At 35.7% G+C, this 18,786-nt stretch overlaps 4 protein-coding genes across 7 annotated transcripts; all 4 read right to left on the reverse strand.

Annotated features, from left to right (window-relative positions):
- Positions 1 to 967: 967 nt before the first annotated feature.
- Positions 968 to 1,909, reverse strand: LOC109167831. The gene has a single exon (XM_019316920.1). The coding sequence runs from the start codon at positions 1,907 to 1,909 to the stop codon at positions 968 to 970; it is 942 nt and encodes a 313-aa protein (XP_019172465.1).
- A 78-nt stretch (positions 1,910 to 1,987) lies between these two features.
- LOC109167892 lies at positions 1,988 to 2,497 on the reverse strand. Its single transcript, XM_019316990.1, has one exon. It carries the CDS (start codon positions 2,495 to 2,497, stop codon positions 1,988 to 1,990), a length of 510 nt encoding a protein of 169 aa, XP_019172535.1.
- Positions 2,498 to 4,234: 1,737 nt separating this feature from the next.
- Positions 4,235 to 5,863, reverse strand: LOC109167977. Its single transcript, XM_019317068.1, has 3 exons — positions 5,852 to 5,863; positions 4,440 to 4,794; positions 4,235 to 4,311 (listed from the first exon to the last, which is right to left on the reverse strand). Exons 1-3 carry the CDS (start codon positions 5,861 to 5,863, stop codon positions 4,307 to 4,309), a joined length of 372 nt encoding a protein of 123 aa, XP_019172613.1. The 3' UTR covers positions 4,235 to 4,306.
- Positions 5,864 to 8,065: 2,202 nt separating this feature from the next.
- On the reverse strand, positions 8,066 to 12,637 carry LOC109157789 (probable RNA helicase SDE3). Of its 4 annotated transcripts, none has more exons than XM_019305651.1 (6): positions 12,447 to 12,637; positions 12,161 to 12,276; positions 10,875 to 11,715; positions 10,619 to 10,789; positions 8,528 to 9,988; positions 8,066 to 8,435 (listed from the first exon to the last, which is right to left on the reverse strand). In XM_019305651.1, exons 3-6 carry the CDS (start codon positions 11,658 to 11,660, stop codon positions 8,193 to 8,195), a joined length of 2,661 nt encoding a protein of 886 aa, XP_019161196.1. In that variant the 5' UTR covers positions 11,661 to 11,715; positions 12,161 to 12,276; positions 12,447 to 12,637; the 3' UTR covers positions 8,066 to 8,192. The 4 variants fall into 4 exon arrangements, with proteins under 4 accessions (XP_019161196.1, XP_019161260.1, XP_019161370.1 ...); XM_019305715.1 differs by having other exon boundaries at positions 12,396 to 12,637; XM_019305825.1 differs by lacking the exon at positions 12,161 to 12,276.
- Between the last annotated feature and the right edge of the window lie 6,149 nt (positions 12,638 to 18,786).

Here is an 18,786-nt window from a genome sequence, read left to right on the forward strand (position 1 = left end):
CGAGTAGTCGGCGAGCGCGTTAGAGATGACTAGTTTAGTCTCCCAGACAGTTTTAGTGGTGTTTTGGGCCTGTGTGCCCCTTATGTTGAACAATACTTTAGATTGTTGTTGATGGTCTTTTCCTGTGCGTTCACAATGGTGTGAGTGTGGCATAGCACTCCCTTTTTCTGGCTTATATAGACTTCCGCTGTGTTTTGTTATGTTTTGGAGGTTAGTTATCTTGCTTAATTAAGTTTAATTAAGTTGAATCAAAGGAATAGCCAAGCAATGGCATACAAGAACCCTAATAACAAGCTCTAGATATGCATTTTCACAAGACAATGCATCAACACTCACATTTCATAGCAAAATCACAAGTAGAATCCAAGAAATCATCATATAGGTAAGTAAAATAGATTTTGTAAAGCATGGGTTACCTCTTGTAGCTTAAGCCTTCACTTATCACACCTTTACAAGCTTCTAACAAGGTTCTCCTTCAACTTCTACTTCACAAACACACCAAAAGGCAACAAAGATTTCATCTTTAGAAAAAGACACCTTAAAAGGTACTAAAAACACTAAAGGACCAAAGATCTTACCCTCCTATATGCTCAAGAGTAAGAAAGGTGGAATCTTGGAGACCAACTTTGAAGATCTTGGAATGCCCAAACTTGGCTTGAAGAAGAAGCTAGCTAAATTCTAGTGAGAATAAGGAGCTTTTGTTTTGAGAGTGTTAGGGAAAGAATGAAAGATGACTCTAGGTTAGCTTGGGATACAATCATGAGGTGAAATGTTTTCATTACCCTTACTAAGATGGAAAAGTGTAAGGGGACAAGGGAACTATTCACAAAGCTTTAAGTACAACTCATTGACTTGGGCTGACTAGTCAATTACTAGTCCCCGACTATTGAATTTTCAGGATTTTAGGAATAAATTATCAATTAAGTTAGGATTAATTACTTAATTAATCCTCAAATAGAATTTGGATTCACGGGGTTTCACAGTTGCGCCATGCATGCATGGTCACGGCCGCCATGGTTAACAGTTTTGTTGGTCGTGGCAGGACGGCATCCCACACTGCTCCGTTCCGTGCTCTCCAAATATGGTATAAGATTGCTGTTGCATGTAATATTCCATTAAAGTCTAGAATATTTAGAAGATTAGAAAACCAAATGTGAAAAACATTCGTCACAATATTGGGGATTGGAAGGGTAGATTGTTCCCATATGGCTTTCGCAAAGTCACATAACACCAAAGCATGCATAGTATCCTCTTGAACGATCCCACACATGGCACATTTTGGATCCACATCCACCCTCTTTATAATCAAATTTGTAGTGATTGGGAGGATATCACTAATTGCCCTCCATAAAAAAGTTTTCCATTTCGGCGGGATTTTGAGACTCCACAGGGTGAGCCATTTATCAAATGCCTCATCACTGTGCTCATAATTTCCAATAATGCGCCTATACCCATTCTTAACTGAGTAGATTCCTTTTGGGTCTCCATGCCAATACCAAGAGTCCTCATATTCTTGGGAAACATGTATCTTTTTAATATTCTCAACATCCGTAGGTTGGAATAAATCAGTGAGTATTGAATGATCCCATGTACCAGTATCCTGGTCAATTAAGCCCACAAATTTCGCCTCTGCCAATTGCATAGGCATCTCTGTCTGTACCATAGGTTCCTGATCATTATGTATCCACGGATGTGCCCATATAAGTGTGGTCTCACCATTTCCAATCCTGCGCCTGACCCCACTACAAATTAGGCTCTTCGCTACCATAATACTTCGCCAGCAAAAATTGGGGTTGTTGCCCATTTCTGCCTCAAAAAGCGAATTCTTGGGGTAATATCTAGCCTTATAAATAGAAGCCACCAAGGATTCTGGTTTGGTAAGTAGCCGCCACGCCTGCTTTTCAAGCATGGCTAAATTAAATGCCCAGAGGTCCTTAAAGCCCAGACCTCCATGCTTCTTTGGGATACATAGTTTGTCTCATGCGTTTTAGTGTATCCCCTGATCATTACCAGTCCCCCACCAATAGCGGTTCATAACTCTCTCAATAGCCGTACACACAGTCATAGGTAGCAAAAAAATACTCATTGAAAAGGTAGACATGGATTGTGCTACACTTTTCAACAAGATTTCCTTGCCTGATAACAGTTTCTTATTCCATGATCCAATCATGTGTCTGATTTTTTCCTTAATATACGAGAAAGCCGCTTTCTTATTCCTTTCAACAAATGAGGGAAGTCCCAAGTATTTCCCAAAGTTAGGAGCCTGGACTACACCTAAGATTTGTGCCACTTCATTCCTGTCAAACTCACTAGTATTCTTGCCGTAGCATATACTGGATTTGTGATAATTAACTACCTGCCCAGACAAATTCTCATATACAGATAAACAATTTTTAATCTCACTGGCTTCCTGGGCATTGGCTTTGAAAAATAACAAACTATCATCAGCAAAAAATAAATGAGAAATAGGGGGCACCTTTAGCAACCCTGCAACCATGAATAGAACCCCAAGCCTGCGCCAGTTGCAATAATAAAGAGAGACCTTCCGCACAGATAATGAAAAGATAAGGGGACAGAGGGTCTCCCTGTCTCAAACTACGAGTGGGTGTAACCGTGTCACTGCGTGAGCCATTAACCAAAAAATTATAGGACACCGAGGTTACACATAACATAATCAATTCCACCCTTAGTACTTATTTTAATATTATTTATATATATAGAAACACATGGTGGGTCGGGTGAGATTTTAGGTGAGTTTTGTGCAAAACACCCGAATCCAACCCGACCCGCTGCGGCATTACTTTTTTTTTTTTTTTTTTTTTTTTTTAAGATCTACCACCCACTACCACCCAAAAAAAAAAAAAAAAAAAAACGATCCATGCGGGATGGATTCAGATGGATATCCGCGAGGCGGATTGAAATTGTCATCCCTATTTTTTCTAGCGTACATCTCTTCGGGTGCGAAATCGGCGACCTTCTCAGCTCCTCTAACAGCGTCTTCTTTCCTCAGTTTCCTCTCAACTCAGTCCATCTAGTGTTTGGCGGATTGCTGGAGGCGGACGCAGAGGCATCTAGGCAAACTAGTGGAGTGGAGGCAGAGGTGTAGGACTGATCTAATCTGAGCGGAGGCAGAGGTGTAGGACTGATCTAATCTGAGCGGAGGCAGCGTGCAGTGAACTGTATAGAAGACTGGAGAGGCAAGGCAGCTTCTGGTCTAAAGTCGCGAAAAATCACGAATCACCCTAAAAAAATTTGGAGGGAGTGGGGAGGGGGGAGGGGGTGCGACGGTTTGACCGGCTAGGCGTCGCCTCCTAGTCGCCTAGGTGTCCGACTGCGGAGGAGGCCAATTTCGGTATTTCTCGATGCGGTCAGGCACCGATTAATCGGCGCGATTTTTACAACCTTGTATATATTTAGCTTAAAATAATGCAAGTAAAAAACAATATCCAAAACAATGCACGTGTAGTCTTCCCTATGCTTTCATAAGCAAACGCTACATTTTTGGTCTTCCTTATGTCTTCATGGCCAAAACAATATATTCAAACACCACATGTTTCCTTTAAACAATTGCATATTTAACAATATGATGAGCTAATGACCTTGTGGTTTAATAGCACCAAGTTGTTCTTTTAGGTGGAGATTGTGCATGGCTTCAAGTCTCGGTGGAATTAGTATTGATTCTTGTAGTTGTGAACAGATATGATGTTTTAGTTATGAACAGATATGATGTTTTTTCTCTCATAAAATTATACTCTCATAGTCTCATTTTATCTGCCCTACTTACTATTCACCGGTCAAATCAACTCTTTTTGTTTTTTTTTTTTTATTTTTAAATTTGATTTAATTTTTTATGTTTAATAGTACTTTTAGTGTAATTTCTAAATATATAAATTTTGTATACTAATACTAAATTTAATGTTATAAAAAATTTGGTCAAATCAACTATTTTTTCTTTGTTTATTTTCTTTAGTATTTTTTACTTATTTTTAAATTCAATTTTTTATGTTTAATAGTACTTTTAATGTAATTTCTAAATATATAAATTTTGTATACTAATACTAAATTTAATGCTATGAAAAATCTCTATCACTATATATATTAAAGCAAAATGGTTGGCACAAAATTTTTTCCCCCAAAACTTAGGGGTATTTTTGTAATATTACAAATTACAAATTAAAATTCATTCAGTATACACATGACATATATTATATAGTAATTAAGTCTATAATTACAAATAAAATTCCTCTCATTAAAATAAATTGATCCAATCTGCGACAATAAACCGTGGAGAGATTTCTGCACTATTTCAATCTGCCAAATATAACATTGTATCAGTATACACGGTGGTTTCTCTGATTAGACTATTTTACCTAATATACATCTTATCTAATGAATTTTACTACCACTATATAAATCATACATTTCAAGAAATATATTACCACTGCCAATTTCATACTTTTCAGGTCGACACCCTTTGCTGCCCGACGCCGTCGGAATTACTGCCACCTGCCATCTGCCAGACGACATCGCCCTCACCGCCTTCCGCAATCTCACCCTAAACCAGCCCAGTTCGTCGCTGTTCATAATGACCAAATCGGCGCCATTCGTCACACGAAGTTCGTCTACGTAGCCACGCCCAGAACAACCACCATGTTGCCAGCCGCCGTTGCCATCGTTGCCAGCCACAGTCGAACCACAAACTTTGTCGTCGGCCTTCTGCGCTTCTGAAACTGAGAATGACGAATTGTTAATTGGGTGGGGATTTGGTTTGGGTAGGGATTTGGTTTGATTTATCTTTTAATAATAATAATAATAATAATAATAATAATAATAATATTGGCTCAAAACACGTGTTGTACAATTAGAATATCATAAATACACTCACACATGCTTAGCTCAATGGTTTATTGACAGTTGTTATATTATAGACCGCGGTGCATAATCGATTATGCACCGCGGCCCATATACGGCGCCGTTTCTTTAAGTAAAGAAACGGCCCGCCGTTAGAGTTAACGGAGTCCGTTTGTTTGGTGTATTGAACACTAATTGACACTACAATATATCCAAACCGACACTGCAGTTATATCAAAATGATACTGTAGTTATAGTGAAATGAAACTGCAGTGTATATAAACTGAAACTGAGTAACATTTCACATATTTGAGTGTATATTGTACAATGAAGCTGTAATTATATCAAAATGATCATGTAGTTGTGTTTTAATAAAATTATAGTGTATATAAAATAAAATTAAATAACATTTTCACATATTTGAGCCTATAAATATCGAATGAAACTATAGTTATATCGAAATGAAACTGTAGTTGTGTTCAACTGAAACTGCAGTGTATACAAAATGACACTGAATAACAGAGTTACTTTTTGCAAAAGGGTGCGAAACGGCGAAAATAAACACTGTTAATTTTCATTTAAAAAAAAAGACGCGCGGTGCATAATCGATTATGCACCTCGGTGCATAATATAATTTGCCGTTTACTGAGCAGTATTTAGGATAAGAATATCATAAATACGTGTTGGTGGTTAAACACTTTAAACAAAACACAATACTATTTGTTTATTTATTTAATTTTTCTAACAATATTTTTTTATGTTTTATAAAAATGTAGGCAAAAGACAATTTAATTTCCTTTGAATGTTTTTTTTTTTTTTTTGAAAATCCTTTGAATTTTATTTTATTACTTCTTCGTTTATCCTAACATGTGAATAGACCACTCAATTGGTTTATATAATGGCAAAGCTAAGGATGGTCATTAGTCATTACTAAACTTGGAAACCATGTTATGGAAGTAAAGGTATTTTCTAGAAGCAGTAGGTGAGAAAGTATTGATACCAAGAATGTCATTAACTCTATCAGACTTGAGATTGCCTTTTAAATTTCAAAGAATACAATTCTCTTTAATTGTCCCATATGCAATGTCGATTAATAAGAGTCAGGATCAATTCGGTTGTTGTTACAATTATGCAGTGGTAAAATTACTTCTCTTTTTTTTTTTTTTTTTTTCTATTTCTAAGTTATTTCTTGTGGAGAAATTCTGTGTATTTTTTTTACATTAAAGATTTACATTACTTTTTCATATTGTATTTTTTTTTGTAATTATGAAATTAATTACCATATATAAAAATAGTTTATTAAAAGGCATGATATTTATTTATATAATAATTATTTTCATATGAACGTATGTAACTGTCAATTCCATAATTACATGTAGATATTATAAAATAATATTATATTTTTTTTTTGAATGCCAAATAATATTATATTTATATATTATTATATACATATATATTATTCCAAAAATATATACATATATATCGTACATCATATATAGTTATTAGGATCAGATTTAGGAATGATATGCCTAATTGGGTAGAATAATTTAATTATATATATTAATTTAAAAATAACCTATTAAAAGGTTTGAAATGTTATAATAAATTATTTTAAAATTATTTGGCAGATTGGAATGTCGCAAAAATCTCCCTGTAATTAGATTTTTTTTATTTGTAATTATGAAATTAATTATTATATATAAAAATATAAAAAATAGTCTATTAAAAGGCATGATATTTATTTATATAATAATTATTTTCATATGAACGTATGTAACTATCAATTCCATAATTACATATATGTATAATAGGATAATACTATATTTGTATATTATTATATACATATATATCGTACATCACATATAGTTATTAGGATCGTATTTAGGAATGATATATATAATTGGGTAGAATAATTTAATTATATATATTAATATATTTTTTTTGAATACTATTAATATATTAATTTAAAAATAACATATTAAAAGGTTTGAAATGATATAATAAATTATTTTAAAATTATTTGACAAATTAGAATGTCGCAAAAGTCTCCCTACATTTAGAAATTTTTATGTGTAATTATGAAATTAATTAATTACCATATATAAAAATAGTCTATTAAAAGGCAGGATATTTATTTCTATAATAATTATTTGTATACGAATGTATGTAACTGTCAATTCCATAATTACATATATATATATATATATATATATATATATATATATATATATATATATATATATATATATATATATATATATATATATATATATATAAAACCTATTAAAAGGTTTGAAATGATGTAATAAATTATTTTAAAATTATTTGGCAGATTGGAATGTCGCAAAAGTCTCCCTGCAATTAAGAATTTTTATTGTATTTATGAAATTAATTACCATATATAAAAATAGTGTATTAAAAGCCATGATATTTATTTATATAATAATTATTTCTAATGAACGTATGTAACTGTCAATTTCATTATTTACAATATATATACATAATATACTTTAACAATGAAAAAAAAAACATTAACTACAAATTTCTAGGCGTGCATCGCACGGGTATCATACTAGTTAAATTAAAAATAACTTCAGTCAAACCTCATTAAACGAACCAAACACATAAATGGGACAGGGAATACATATTTACAAAAATACCACCTTATTTTTCAATTAAGTCTTGATATCATCCATCAAATAATTTTCATTTTTCACATTAGACCCTATTCTCACATAATCTTGTCGCTCCACAACGCGCACACACATATATAAACATAGGTTCAACTTCAAACAAATAACGAATGTTTCCAAAATCTGATGAATAACTATTATATAGGCATTAGAGCATCAACATCAATGCGCTTTTTCTTAGTCTTTTTGATGTGTTACAGATGAGAAATGATTATTTAGATGAAAGAGGAGAAATAAGAAATTAAATTTGCATGAGAAATGGTTTTTTGTGAGACTCAGGAGAGAAAAAAGAATCCACAATTTTTAATTCTACAAGATCCTGACATCTCAGTATTTTTATTTTTTTTTTCCTTTTTTTCCTTCTTCTCTTTCCCTCTTCTCTCTCCTAACTTGCACCTAAAAATATATTTAAAAAAAAAAAAAAAAAAAAACCAATACACTATTGGAGATGCTCTTAAGCTATAGCATTGCCATTTACCGACCTTGACAAAAGCAGGTTCATATTTTAGTCATAAAAATAATAATAAAAAAAAATACTTGAAGCATAGAACAATATATAGCAGTTTATCTTGTTGAGATTTGTGCAGAAGAGCATCCACAAGCAGTTACTCCTTCCAAAAGTAAACCTAATTTCTCTCACCATTAGAGTTATTTCCAACCATCTTCCCATTCATTTTGATCAGTAACAGGTGGTGGGAGATCTTCCCAGCCATTGGCTTCATGCTTAATAAGCTCAGTATCTCCCCTACCATCAAAAAACTGATCATTTGTCTCATTATTTCTCCCTCCAACAGATTCATCATCTACACTTTCCTGTCTCGCAGGCAAAAAGCAACCTGTATAGGATTTGTTTTCGACACAATACCACAGAAGCTTGTTCCAGTGTGGATCCTGCAATATATTAAGCATCTCATAACGGAACACATAATAAGGTTTACACTTCATATATCCACAGCATGTATATTTTTAAGGTATGAAATTACCTGGCAAATGATGTGAGGGTTCCCGATAACAATAAGCAATGATTTGGCTCGAGTGATGGCTACATTAAATCTTCTAGGGTTACTCAAAAATCCTAAGTAGTGAATTTTGTCAAATTCATTATGTTTCACAGTTGAACGAACTGTAGATATAATGATCACTTCTCGTTCTTGACCTTGGAACTGTTCCACACTGCCAACCTTTATGCCATTCCAATCAAAACTCTCAAGAACATTTTTTATCTTGAGCACTTGTTGCCGGTAAGGTGTTATCACTCCAATATCTTCCTCTCTAAATCCATTGTCTTCAACTAGATTTCTGACGATTTCAACAACTTTGCTAGCCTCGATCCTATTAAACCATGAGGGATTGCTTCCTTCCCTCTCATCAAAACCTTGTACTCCAACGAAAAGCAAAGGGAACTCATTGTTAGGAAGGAGATCAACCCCAGCCCTGGATGGCCTTTCATCATCTTCTAATTCTTCTTTGCATGGGATTAACTCCCCTCCATAAAACATTTCTGATGGAAGTTTCAGAATTGCTGGATGGCACCGATAGTTTCTCACTAATTTAGTACTATAATTTTCACCTCTATATATTGGGCTTTCGTAAATCCTTTCCATGAATGACTTCCCAAGACCACAATTTTCAGCATCTTTCGAAAAAACAACAGGACCAAGTTGCAAAGGATCACCAGCAAGAACAAACACAGTTTCCTTCCTTAAAAGATGTGAAAGAGGAATCATGGTCTCAGGCTCTGAAGCCTGTCCTGCTTCATCTAAGAAAACATGAGAGAACTGCCCTCGCTTAATGCCTTCTGCATAAAGAAGATAGGTACTAGCATAGGTTGATATTATGATCCTATAACGAATCAGGTCCCTCAGAAGGGGGCACTTAAAAGTTTCATCTTCAACAAAGCAAAACTCGAGGTGATCAGGACAGACGTCATCGATAGGACGCGTGATCGCATTAAGCCTTAAAATTTCATGGTGCTGGAGTTCAACTGCCTGTTCATTGAGAAGTTTCTCCAGTATACTGTCTGCAGCACTATTTGATGGAGCACAAACTAAAATTCTAGCATTGTTTCTCCCAGTGTATAGCTGAAGGATAGCTTCTATAAGTGTCTTTGTTTTCCCGGTGCCAGGAGGCCCGTGGATAACGTAAGCAGGACCTCCTCTACAACCAAGAATTTTCTCAACAGCCCTCATCTGCTCTTCATTAAGCATACATGATATTGGTTTCAGCGGAGTGGTTGGAATATTTCTCCTTCCATATACTTCAGAAGGGAAGAGAACTTCCTTTGTCAAGCTATTTGCAGATTCAATGGCTTGAATCATCCTCCGCACACCAATCCGATTATAAGTGAATTGTACATTATAGACATTACCCACTCTATGCCTTGCATGAAAATCTTTGTCAAATTTTAAAAACACTTCGTCAGCCTCTACTCGATGTATATAGCCCTGTTAAAGAAACCAACAAAGTTGAATTTGTATGAGAAGAATTTTGCAGATACTAGTTGGTTTCCTAGCACACCCCTGCCGTCCTCCCACCCCATTCACATTTTATTCTTAGGTGTGGGGACTTGGATTTAATAAACTTAGATGTTTATAGTGAAAAAGGCACAATGCAATAGAAAGCATGTTTACACTATGTTGAGAAAGTAGAGACTACCAGAAACATCAGAAACTGTGCACCGATTATTACTACAGTTAATTCTTAGAAATGTTAGGAGCAGTGCATAAGTAAATAGAAAAGTTAAAACAGGAGAGAGAGAGAGAGAGAGAGAGAGAGAGAGAGAGAGAGAGAGAGAGAGAGAGAATTACAATAAAATCAAGTAGGTTTTACTTTTCCTCCAACAGGTTTCTAGGGAAGGGAGTGAGGCAGATTAATAAAACAGAGGAGCATGGAAAAGAGCAGCAAAATAATTGCACAAATACCAGAATATAAAATGTCCTGAAACTTAGAGCATGTCTTTGACTTTTATAACTGCACTACCATGTAAACTGCATCTATGTGTTAATCTGTTATACACTTAGGGAATCTTTAAAAAGCCAAAGTAAGAATGGAATGTATTTATAAGCACAAAGCACCTGATAAGGTTTCATCCCACTAGCATCTTGATATGCTGGCTGTGCAAAAATGAAGTCTCCATAAACAAGTGAAGGCCTTCTCTCTGCCAGACCTGGGACCTCAAGGGATAAAAACTGCATGCCCCTATGCTTCATGGTCACACACTCCATATCATACTCCCTCATATCTTGCTGATGAAAGAAGTACAAAGTTTAATACCAAGTAAATTAAGAACATTTTCATGTGTAATTCAAATTTCAAAGCAATAATGTATACCTTAATTTTCATTTCTTCAATTGCTAATAATGTTCTGAAATAATCGAAATAGTTTTCCTTCCTTAAACCTTCTATGATAGCATCAGGCCTCTGATTTTTCTCTACCAGCTCTATGATTTCTGTTGGAATTGGATATTCAGGAAGCCGGTTTTTGAAGGGCCGATTTGAAGCCCTTGAAGGACGAGAGCCCAAAATAAAGCCATCACCAGAGAAAACCTCAACTTTCTTCTTCCTTGCTCTGTGGTATGGCCTCTTTGAAACCAAGGACTGGCAAACCTTGTCCTCTGCCAAGACAAAAACCAGTCGCTCTATTGTCTCCTCACCCACATTAAAGTGTACAGCTGATGTGTGCAACCCAATTTCCTTGGGTTTGCAAGAGAGCCAAACCATAAAAATCTTTCCTGGCATCAATGTTTTGTCCTCCACACTAAAGGACTCCATGAATTCTTCAATATACTCTGCATTAGAATTTTCTGTTGGAGGTTCCATCAAAGAAAGTGTGAACGAATCCTCAGGTTTTGAGTCATATATCTTAATTGATAACTCCAGCGGGTCTTCTGTAGTACTCGTTACTGTGATTGAATTGACAATTCTTTCTCCTACAGAGCCTGATGTGGGTCTTCCATTTACCAAGGGAAATGGAATGGATATTGCAAATTTCTCATTCTCTCCATTTGGGTCATAGCTACCAGAAGATTTATGTTCCTCAATGTCAATGTGCCCAAGATCTCCTTTATCACCAATTACAGAATACTCATCATCTGATTTATCATCAACTGTACCCATGAACCCTAGATGACAATTCAATTACCCCTTGCAGGCAAAGTTCTGCTCGCTTCAACTGGAATTACCCATATAGCAACGAATAAATTTCAAGTCATAGTCTAAACTCTCAAGAGCATATTTTTTAACAAAACTAACATTAGTTTGAGAATGTCCTAACAGCACACAGTTTCAGAAATAAAAACCATTTTTTAAATCTCTCTTGCTCTTCAGCCAAGAGAACGTGACACTAACCAAACATCAAATTAAAACAAAACAAAATGCCACAAAACTTCAAATTCAACTTCAACATACCACAATTCCCTATGGATTTACATGATCTCTCCCCTATATATACACATTCATCCATCTCCTTCCCAACCCTCAAAAAAAATCATTTTATAAACACAAGTACATAATAGAAAGTAAATTCAAATGAAAATTAAAACAGAAATGTAGACATGTAGCATAAACTGAAGCAAGAAATTATGAAATTATTCAAGGTTGAGAACAACGCACGGCACCTCGATTTGGGTTTTATAAGATTAGTTAATAAAAGGGTAAGAACTTCAAATCCAGGGCTGGACAAAAAAATGTCACAGTTCACCCATGTTTCTTCAAAGTTCGAAACCGTTTTTCACTAAAACAAAATGAAAACACACGAATTTAATCACTAATGTTCTTGCATTGATGATCTGAGATAATAAAAAAAAAATTAAGGGGAAAAAAAGAGGTTAGGGGTCATGAAGCCGAGCTTACCAATCTCTCACTCTCTCTCTCAAAGAGTAGAATTGTGTGTAGAAGAAGTACAGATTGTGTGAGCCGTGAAGAACGGAGTACTGGCAACGGGCAGGCGTGAGAATTTGATAGCATACGAGACGGGAGACTCCCTGGGTATCTCAGAGAATATCTCGGTGGACCTCCATATTTTGATCAGAACTCAGAAGTGAGTAGTGAGTTTGAATGTTAATGAGAGAGTTTAATAAAATAGGGTTTTAGCGTAATTTGATTCTAAATTAAGTTTCTTATGAAAACTCAAAAAATGATTTTTAGTGTTATAAATATTTGTCAAGCACCTTATGCTTGGATGTTATGTAATGACCTTTTTCATGTGGGAGGTTAGTAATATTCCAAAAAAAAGTGTTATAAATATTTTATTGACTAGATATCGTCCCACACGGGATAAATATATCTAATATAATTTAACTCTATAATAAAGCGTCCAATAAAAACGACACTGTTTTAGGTAATATTGATTGTCGAAAAATTAAATGTTTTCACATTAAGTTGTTGAAAAATAATAGAATCATGTCAATATCCAGCTGTAAGTATACCATCCTATTTTAAATTACTGCTTAATTACTAATCTATACTAATACTTTTCCATTTTCCTAGGAACAATGGTGTTTATATCAACATTCAGTACTAAAATGAATGACAACCTAACCTGGAATGAAGTGAAGACGGATCAGAACTATAGTTAGTAGTTATAATATGTTGGAAAAATAACATTAAAATGACATTTTAAGTAGCTATTTTGTAGTAGAATTATCAGTGGGGTTCACTTTCAATTTGGGTCGGGTCAAAGTGGATTCGAGTTCTTCGTAGTGAGACGAAGAGATTGCTATATTATACGCTCAAAACGGATAATGAGTGAATGAGATATTGATTCTCAAAGTAGACCCATTGAGAAAGTGAGCTTTTGTCCCACATTGGTTTGGGAAGCGGATTTGTCCCACTATTTATACAAGAGTCCTTTAGAGTTTTATTAAATTGTATAACATAGCCCTCTCTTGCGCGCAAGGGGAGTGTAAATCAAATCCTAAACTTTGAGTTGGCACGCCTTGCAGGCTAAGTTATGCCAACTTACTTTCATTATCATTTTTGGCCTTGGCTAAGACCATGGTACAAGGAGGTCGAAAGTTGGCCTTGTCTGAGACCATGGTACAAGGTCGAAAGTTCGACCTTGGGAGGCCGAAAGTAACACAAAAGAGGGACCAGCACCAGCACCTGAGCGATTAAATTCATATGTTACGGAATTAATTGTCGATTAATTCCAATTTTAAAATTTGAATTTAATCTCACTTAATGGTGGCTGTTTCAGGTGTTACAAATCATTTGTTAAATGCCAACTTGAATGCTATTGATCCTTCATCTCCTATATAAGAAGGGAGTTGGACAGCAGATTTTTTACACAAGAGAGAACAAGAAGAAAGCATACACACTTGCACGGTTTTAGCTCCAAAATACTCTGCTCCTACTCCTTTCTTTGCCTAACTGTGTTCAAGGCTTTGCTCTAGTTCGTCGGGTTCGCTCGTTTGGGTGCTCAACCGTCGAACCGTAGCACGTTTTATCCTGGGAAACCTAGGCCACAACGCTCCTAGCACTTTTGGGAGTTGGCAAATAAGGTTTTAAGGAAAGAGTGATCTCTTGATTCGCGCTAAAAATTCTATACCCAAACACGAGCCAATCTCCTCCTTCTTTCGGTTTGGATTATGCTTCTAAGCAAAAATCCTCACTCTTTATTTGATATAGTCGTTGGATTGGAATTATAATCTGAGGATTATAAGTTCTAATTTTTTGTTGATATATATCGGTATATCTTTTTCGTAGATATATGTATATATATAACATTTGGGTCCGTATATATATATATATATATATATATATATATATATATATATATATATATATATATATATATATATATATATATATATATATATATATATATATATATATATATATATATATTTGTGTGTATATATATATTTCGGATATATATCCAATAATATTTTATATATTTTTGTGTGTATATATAAATATTATTTCGGGATATTAAATCGATTTGGTTCATTATCCCCAACAATCTTAAAACCTTATTTATTTTGATAATGAACAAGTCGATGGATTCCAAGAGTATTGGAACTGTGAATGTTGCTTGTGGTGCACATTCAAATGATCGGAACGACAACGATGTTGCACATTCTGAGATGCCCGTTGATGGCAGCAACGTTGGAAATGATGTTTCCGTGGGAGTTGCTAAATCACACGATAGTGCTCCGGAGAACTTCGGTTCACGATCCGGTAGACTAGTGGCTAATGGCACACAAGTGGTACCTATTGTGATGCCTAATGGATCGGCTGAAAGCCACGAAGGATCCAGTGTTTATGTGACCACTACATGGTCTGAGGACTATGGTAGTGTGACCAATGACTTCAACTGTAATCAAAGGAAAGGCAAGCGGAAGCTTAGCTTTCTAGAAGATTATGAGAAGAAGGAGAAATGCCACTATGAAGCGAACCGTCATCCTGGTGAAAAGGTTGAGGATAATTTTGCTATGTTTAAAACATGTGGATGGTTGGACGAGTGAGGTCACAACCGAGGTACGCCCGATATGCGCTATGGACCACCCTTCGTGGAGTGGACGATTGGAAAATGGAACAAGGCACACGGGTTGAAGGACTACTACGAGATAGGAATAAGGAATTTGCTTCCAATGTATTTTCCTATTTATTTATTTTGAATAAAAATGTTGTAGTATCCTTGTGATACATTTTATTATTGAATAAAATGAATTGTTCCATTTGTGTGTATTGAACCTTGTATATTTTAAAGTATTCTTGTGTGATATTTTTTAATATATAAAAGATTCAATAAGGATTCTTTAAGCATCACGTAGCATTATATGAAAAAAAAAATTGCTAGAATGGCTTAACGGACGAAACGGAATGTAACAAGCATGTTACATGTTTGAAATCTCGTAAGGACTTTGGTTCTAGTTCATGTTGAACGATACAGATTTCAAAGTAGAATCAATTTGTCAAAAATTGGGATAGCTATATAATCGTGAGCGTCACAGCTCAATTGTTGAATATTTTAAATAATATTTTGGGTACGATTATATAAGTCTGATTCAACTAGTTGGAAATTTGGTTGATTTGTTCTTGTTAATTGTGTTATAATTAACTTGATACCAAATTGTACTAGTGTGAAATTAAATTTGAGACAAATAATGATTTGTTGAATAGTGCTTTCGTAGCACTAACGGAGAATGCAAACTAAATTGCATTGGAAAGTGCTAATTACTTTAGCACTTAAGATTAGCTTTAATCTTCGTTGTGCTAATTACTTAGGACTCGTGGAGTGCTTGGAAAATGTAATTAGCTTTGGAATTGTCAACACATAATTGTAAGAGTAATTATGCAATATAATTACGAGTTGATTAAGCTTAAGTATAAGCTTTAATCTGTGACAATTTGGTGGTAACTACACGATTCGTGTAAATTACTTCGGCATCGATGCTATAGCTAAGTCGCTTGCATTGTCGCATTGATTCGTGGTTTTGACCTTTCGGTCAATCCCAAATGGATTCGTAAGTGCTGATCTGTTCGCACCTACGAGATGTGCTAACGCGTAGCACAAGTTTATTCTTTATAAGAATAAAAGAGAAAACCAAATTAATCGTGGATTAATGTGGTTATGAACGATCGATGTAGTGAATATGAAACACCTATTGGTGATTTCTGCGCAAGCGTTGGTATCGTACTCAAGCGTACGACACGGTATTCACCTCAATCGAACGTTGTTGCCGAACATAACTATCAAGACGTTGATAAGTTCGGGTCTTCCTGAAAGTATGTAGGGTGAGACAATACTTTGGACAAGTAAGTACATTTTAAATAAGGTTACCCGCATGAAATTCTTACGAATTGTGGGTACGTAGGAAGTTTTCCTACTAATGCCTGAAATGTGGGGGTGTCTTGTCAAAGGTGTGTATTGGTTCTTAGTACACGAGTCCTATAGTTTGGATGTACATAAGAACACGATAAATTGAATCAATAAATTCATCGTTCTTTGAAGATGTATTTCTGTGAAGGTCCAATATAAAGGACCTAGCACGCTGAAATGAACTTTCAACGTAGCTATGGTTAGAGGGTATGAAAGAGAACCCGAGCTCAAAGCTAGACATAGCAAAAGAGCTAGGATTGAAAAATCCTTTGGTCCATATTTTCTGACGCACATGTTAGAGTGTGATGTGATATTCTGACTTGCTTACTAGAAAATGAACCAGATTTTCTGACATGGTTGTTAGAAAATAAGCCTCGAACGTATGTAGAAGTGGTGACTTCTACAGGAGGACCAACCCGAGAGAGGCTACCGAGGTGAAGTAGATTCTATCTTCGAGAATCATACTTGGAATTGGTTGTTCTTCCTCCGAGTTGTAAAAACCTCTGGATCCTAAGTGGATCACTAGGCGGAAGATAAAACCGATTGGATATATTGAAGTATAATGGCCGGGCTTGTAACTGTAGATTACATGCAACGCGAGTGCCACGGTTACTTCGATATAAATATTCTCTTGTGATGAGAATGAAATCCATTAGAATGATACTTGCCACAGCCGTTTAGCAAGACTTGGAAGTTCATCGAAATGGATGGATCGCTTTCTTAGTAGACATGGAACGACCTGAGGGTTTGTGGGTCCACGCTGTGAAAAGAAAGTGTGTAATTGGTAAGATCATTGTATGGTTCGAAACAATTGCCTTAGTATTTGGCATGTGAGGTTTTGATCATACAATGATGACCAACAAGTTTAGTATAAACGAAAGTGAAAGTGTGTCTATGTATAACATACGATAGACGGGGATATCACTGTTTGTTTATAAATGATGAACTCATCGTAGGTAGTAATGATCAATTCTACCAGGAACATGTTAAATTTGATATTTAATGTGAAGGGCATGGGTTTGGTAGATTTAATCCTCGGGATTGAAATCGTGAGAAGACCGTATGGTCTCGTGTTAAGCCAATCTCATTGAGTTGATTGAATCTTTGCAAGGATGATAATCAAGTGGCTTGGATACCGTTAGATACTCACATACAACTAGCCAATAATCACGAAGATTGTACTTCTCATGGAGAATACATTCAGATTATTGGTAGTTTAATTGTATCTAATGTGTTGTACAAGGCCGGATATTGCCTTTGCGGTTAACGAACTCGGTAGACATACGAGTAACCCTAGTGTTGCGCACTAGAAGACAATAGTGTGAGTTATGAGATACTTAAGGTATGCTCGTACTCTGGACTGCACTACGTGGGATATCTAGCTGTATTTGGAAAGTATATCACGTTAAAAAGATATCAAAGGACGCTAAGTCCATTAAAGGCTACGTGTTTACGTAGGCCAGTGCAGTTGGTTTTATGGAAATTCTCAAAACGATTTGTGATAGCTGAGATCCATGACGGGATCTAATTAAGCTGAGAGCCTTACACTCGTGTCGCGAGCGAGTAGGCTGAATGGCTATGCCATTTTCCCGGGAATGTTCCTAGAGGTAAACTCGTATGTCCAATTTGTGTGTGTGAGTCGTAGACATAATACCATTAAGCAATTTCTCACAACAGGGGTTATCTCTATTGACTACGTGATGTCAAAAGATAACGTAGCGGCCGCTAACTCGCTAACCCGAGGGTAAACAAATGGTTATGGAGAAGTTGGAACGAGGAATGGGTCTAAAGCCCTTGGACTAAAAGTTCTATAGTGGATACGCAACCTAGCTGGCACCTAGGTTCAATGGGACAACTAAATTATGGAACGGAGCGTGTCACTGTGGGGGTCTCGAACTCCCTACCACTCCTCGTTAGAAACAGTGACTCCGGCACGAGGCTAGCACGTTGATGCTTTAATGATTCGAATGTCGGTCGACATATGTGAGTATGCGGGATACTCGAGAAAGAATCACCTATGTAAGAGAGAAGTGAGGGTCGCTTCAAAGGAGAATTGATGGGCACAATTCTTTAGAAACTCTCGCAGAACCAGGAACGGTGACCCACAACCAAAATGAGCACACTCATGAGAACAGAGCATGGTTGAGAGGTTCCTGTGTGAGATATGTCATCGTCTACACAAACGGCAGTCAGTTCAAAGACATCGCGTTCTACCGTATAGCCAGTAGAGTAAACATGGCTTCACAAGGGAAGGTTCAAAGGGTGCGGTACCCCCTACCTATCCTATGTAGGGATCGGCCGTTTGAACATAGTTGTTTCCGATTTCAAAATACCCTGAAATCAATTTTTTCATTCATGTGGGGGATTGTTGCAAATCAAATCTTAAATTGAGGTAAAAAAGGCTTGATTCAAGCTTGA

Source organism: Ipomoea nil, unplaced genomic scaffold (genome assembly GCF_001879475.1).
Source record: "Ipomoea nil cultivar Tokyo-kokei standard unplaced genomic scaffold, Asagao_1.1 scaffold0117, whole genome shotgun sequence".
NCBI classification, from domain to species: Eukaryota; Viridiplantae; Streptophyta; class Magnoliopsida; order Solanales; family Convolvulaceae; genus Ipomoea; species Ipomoea nil.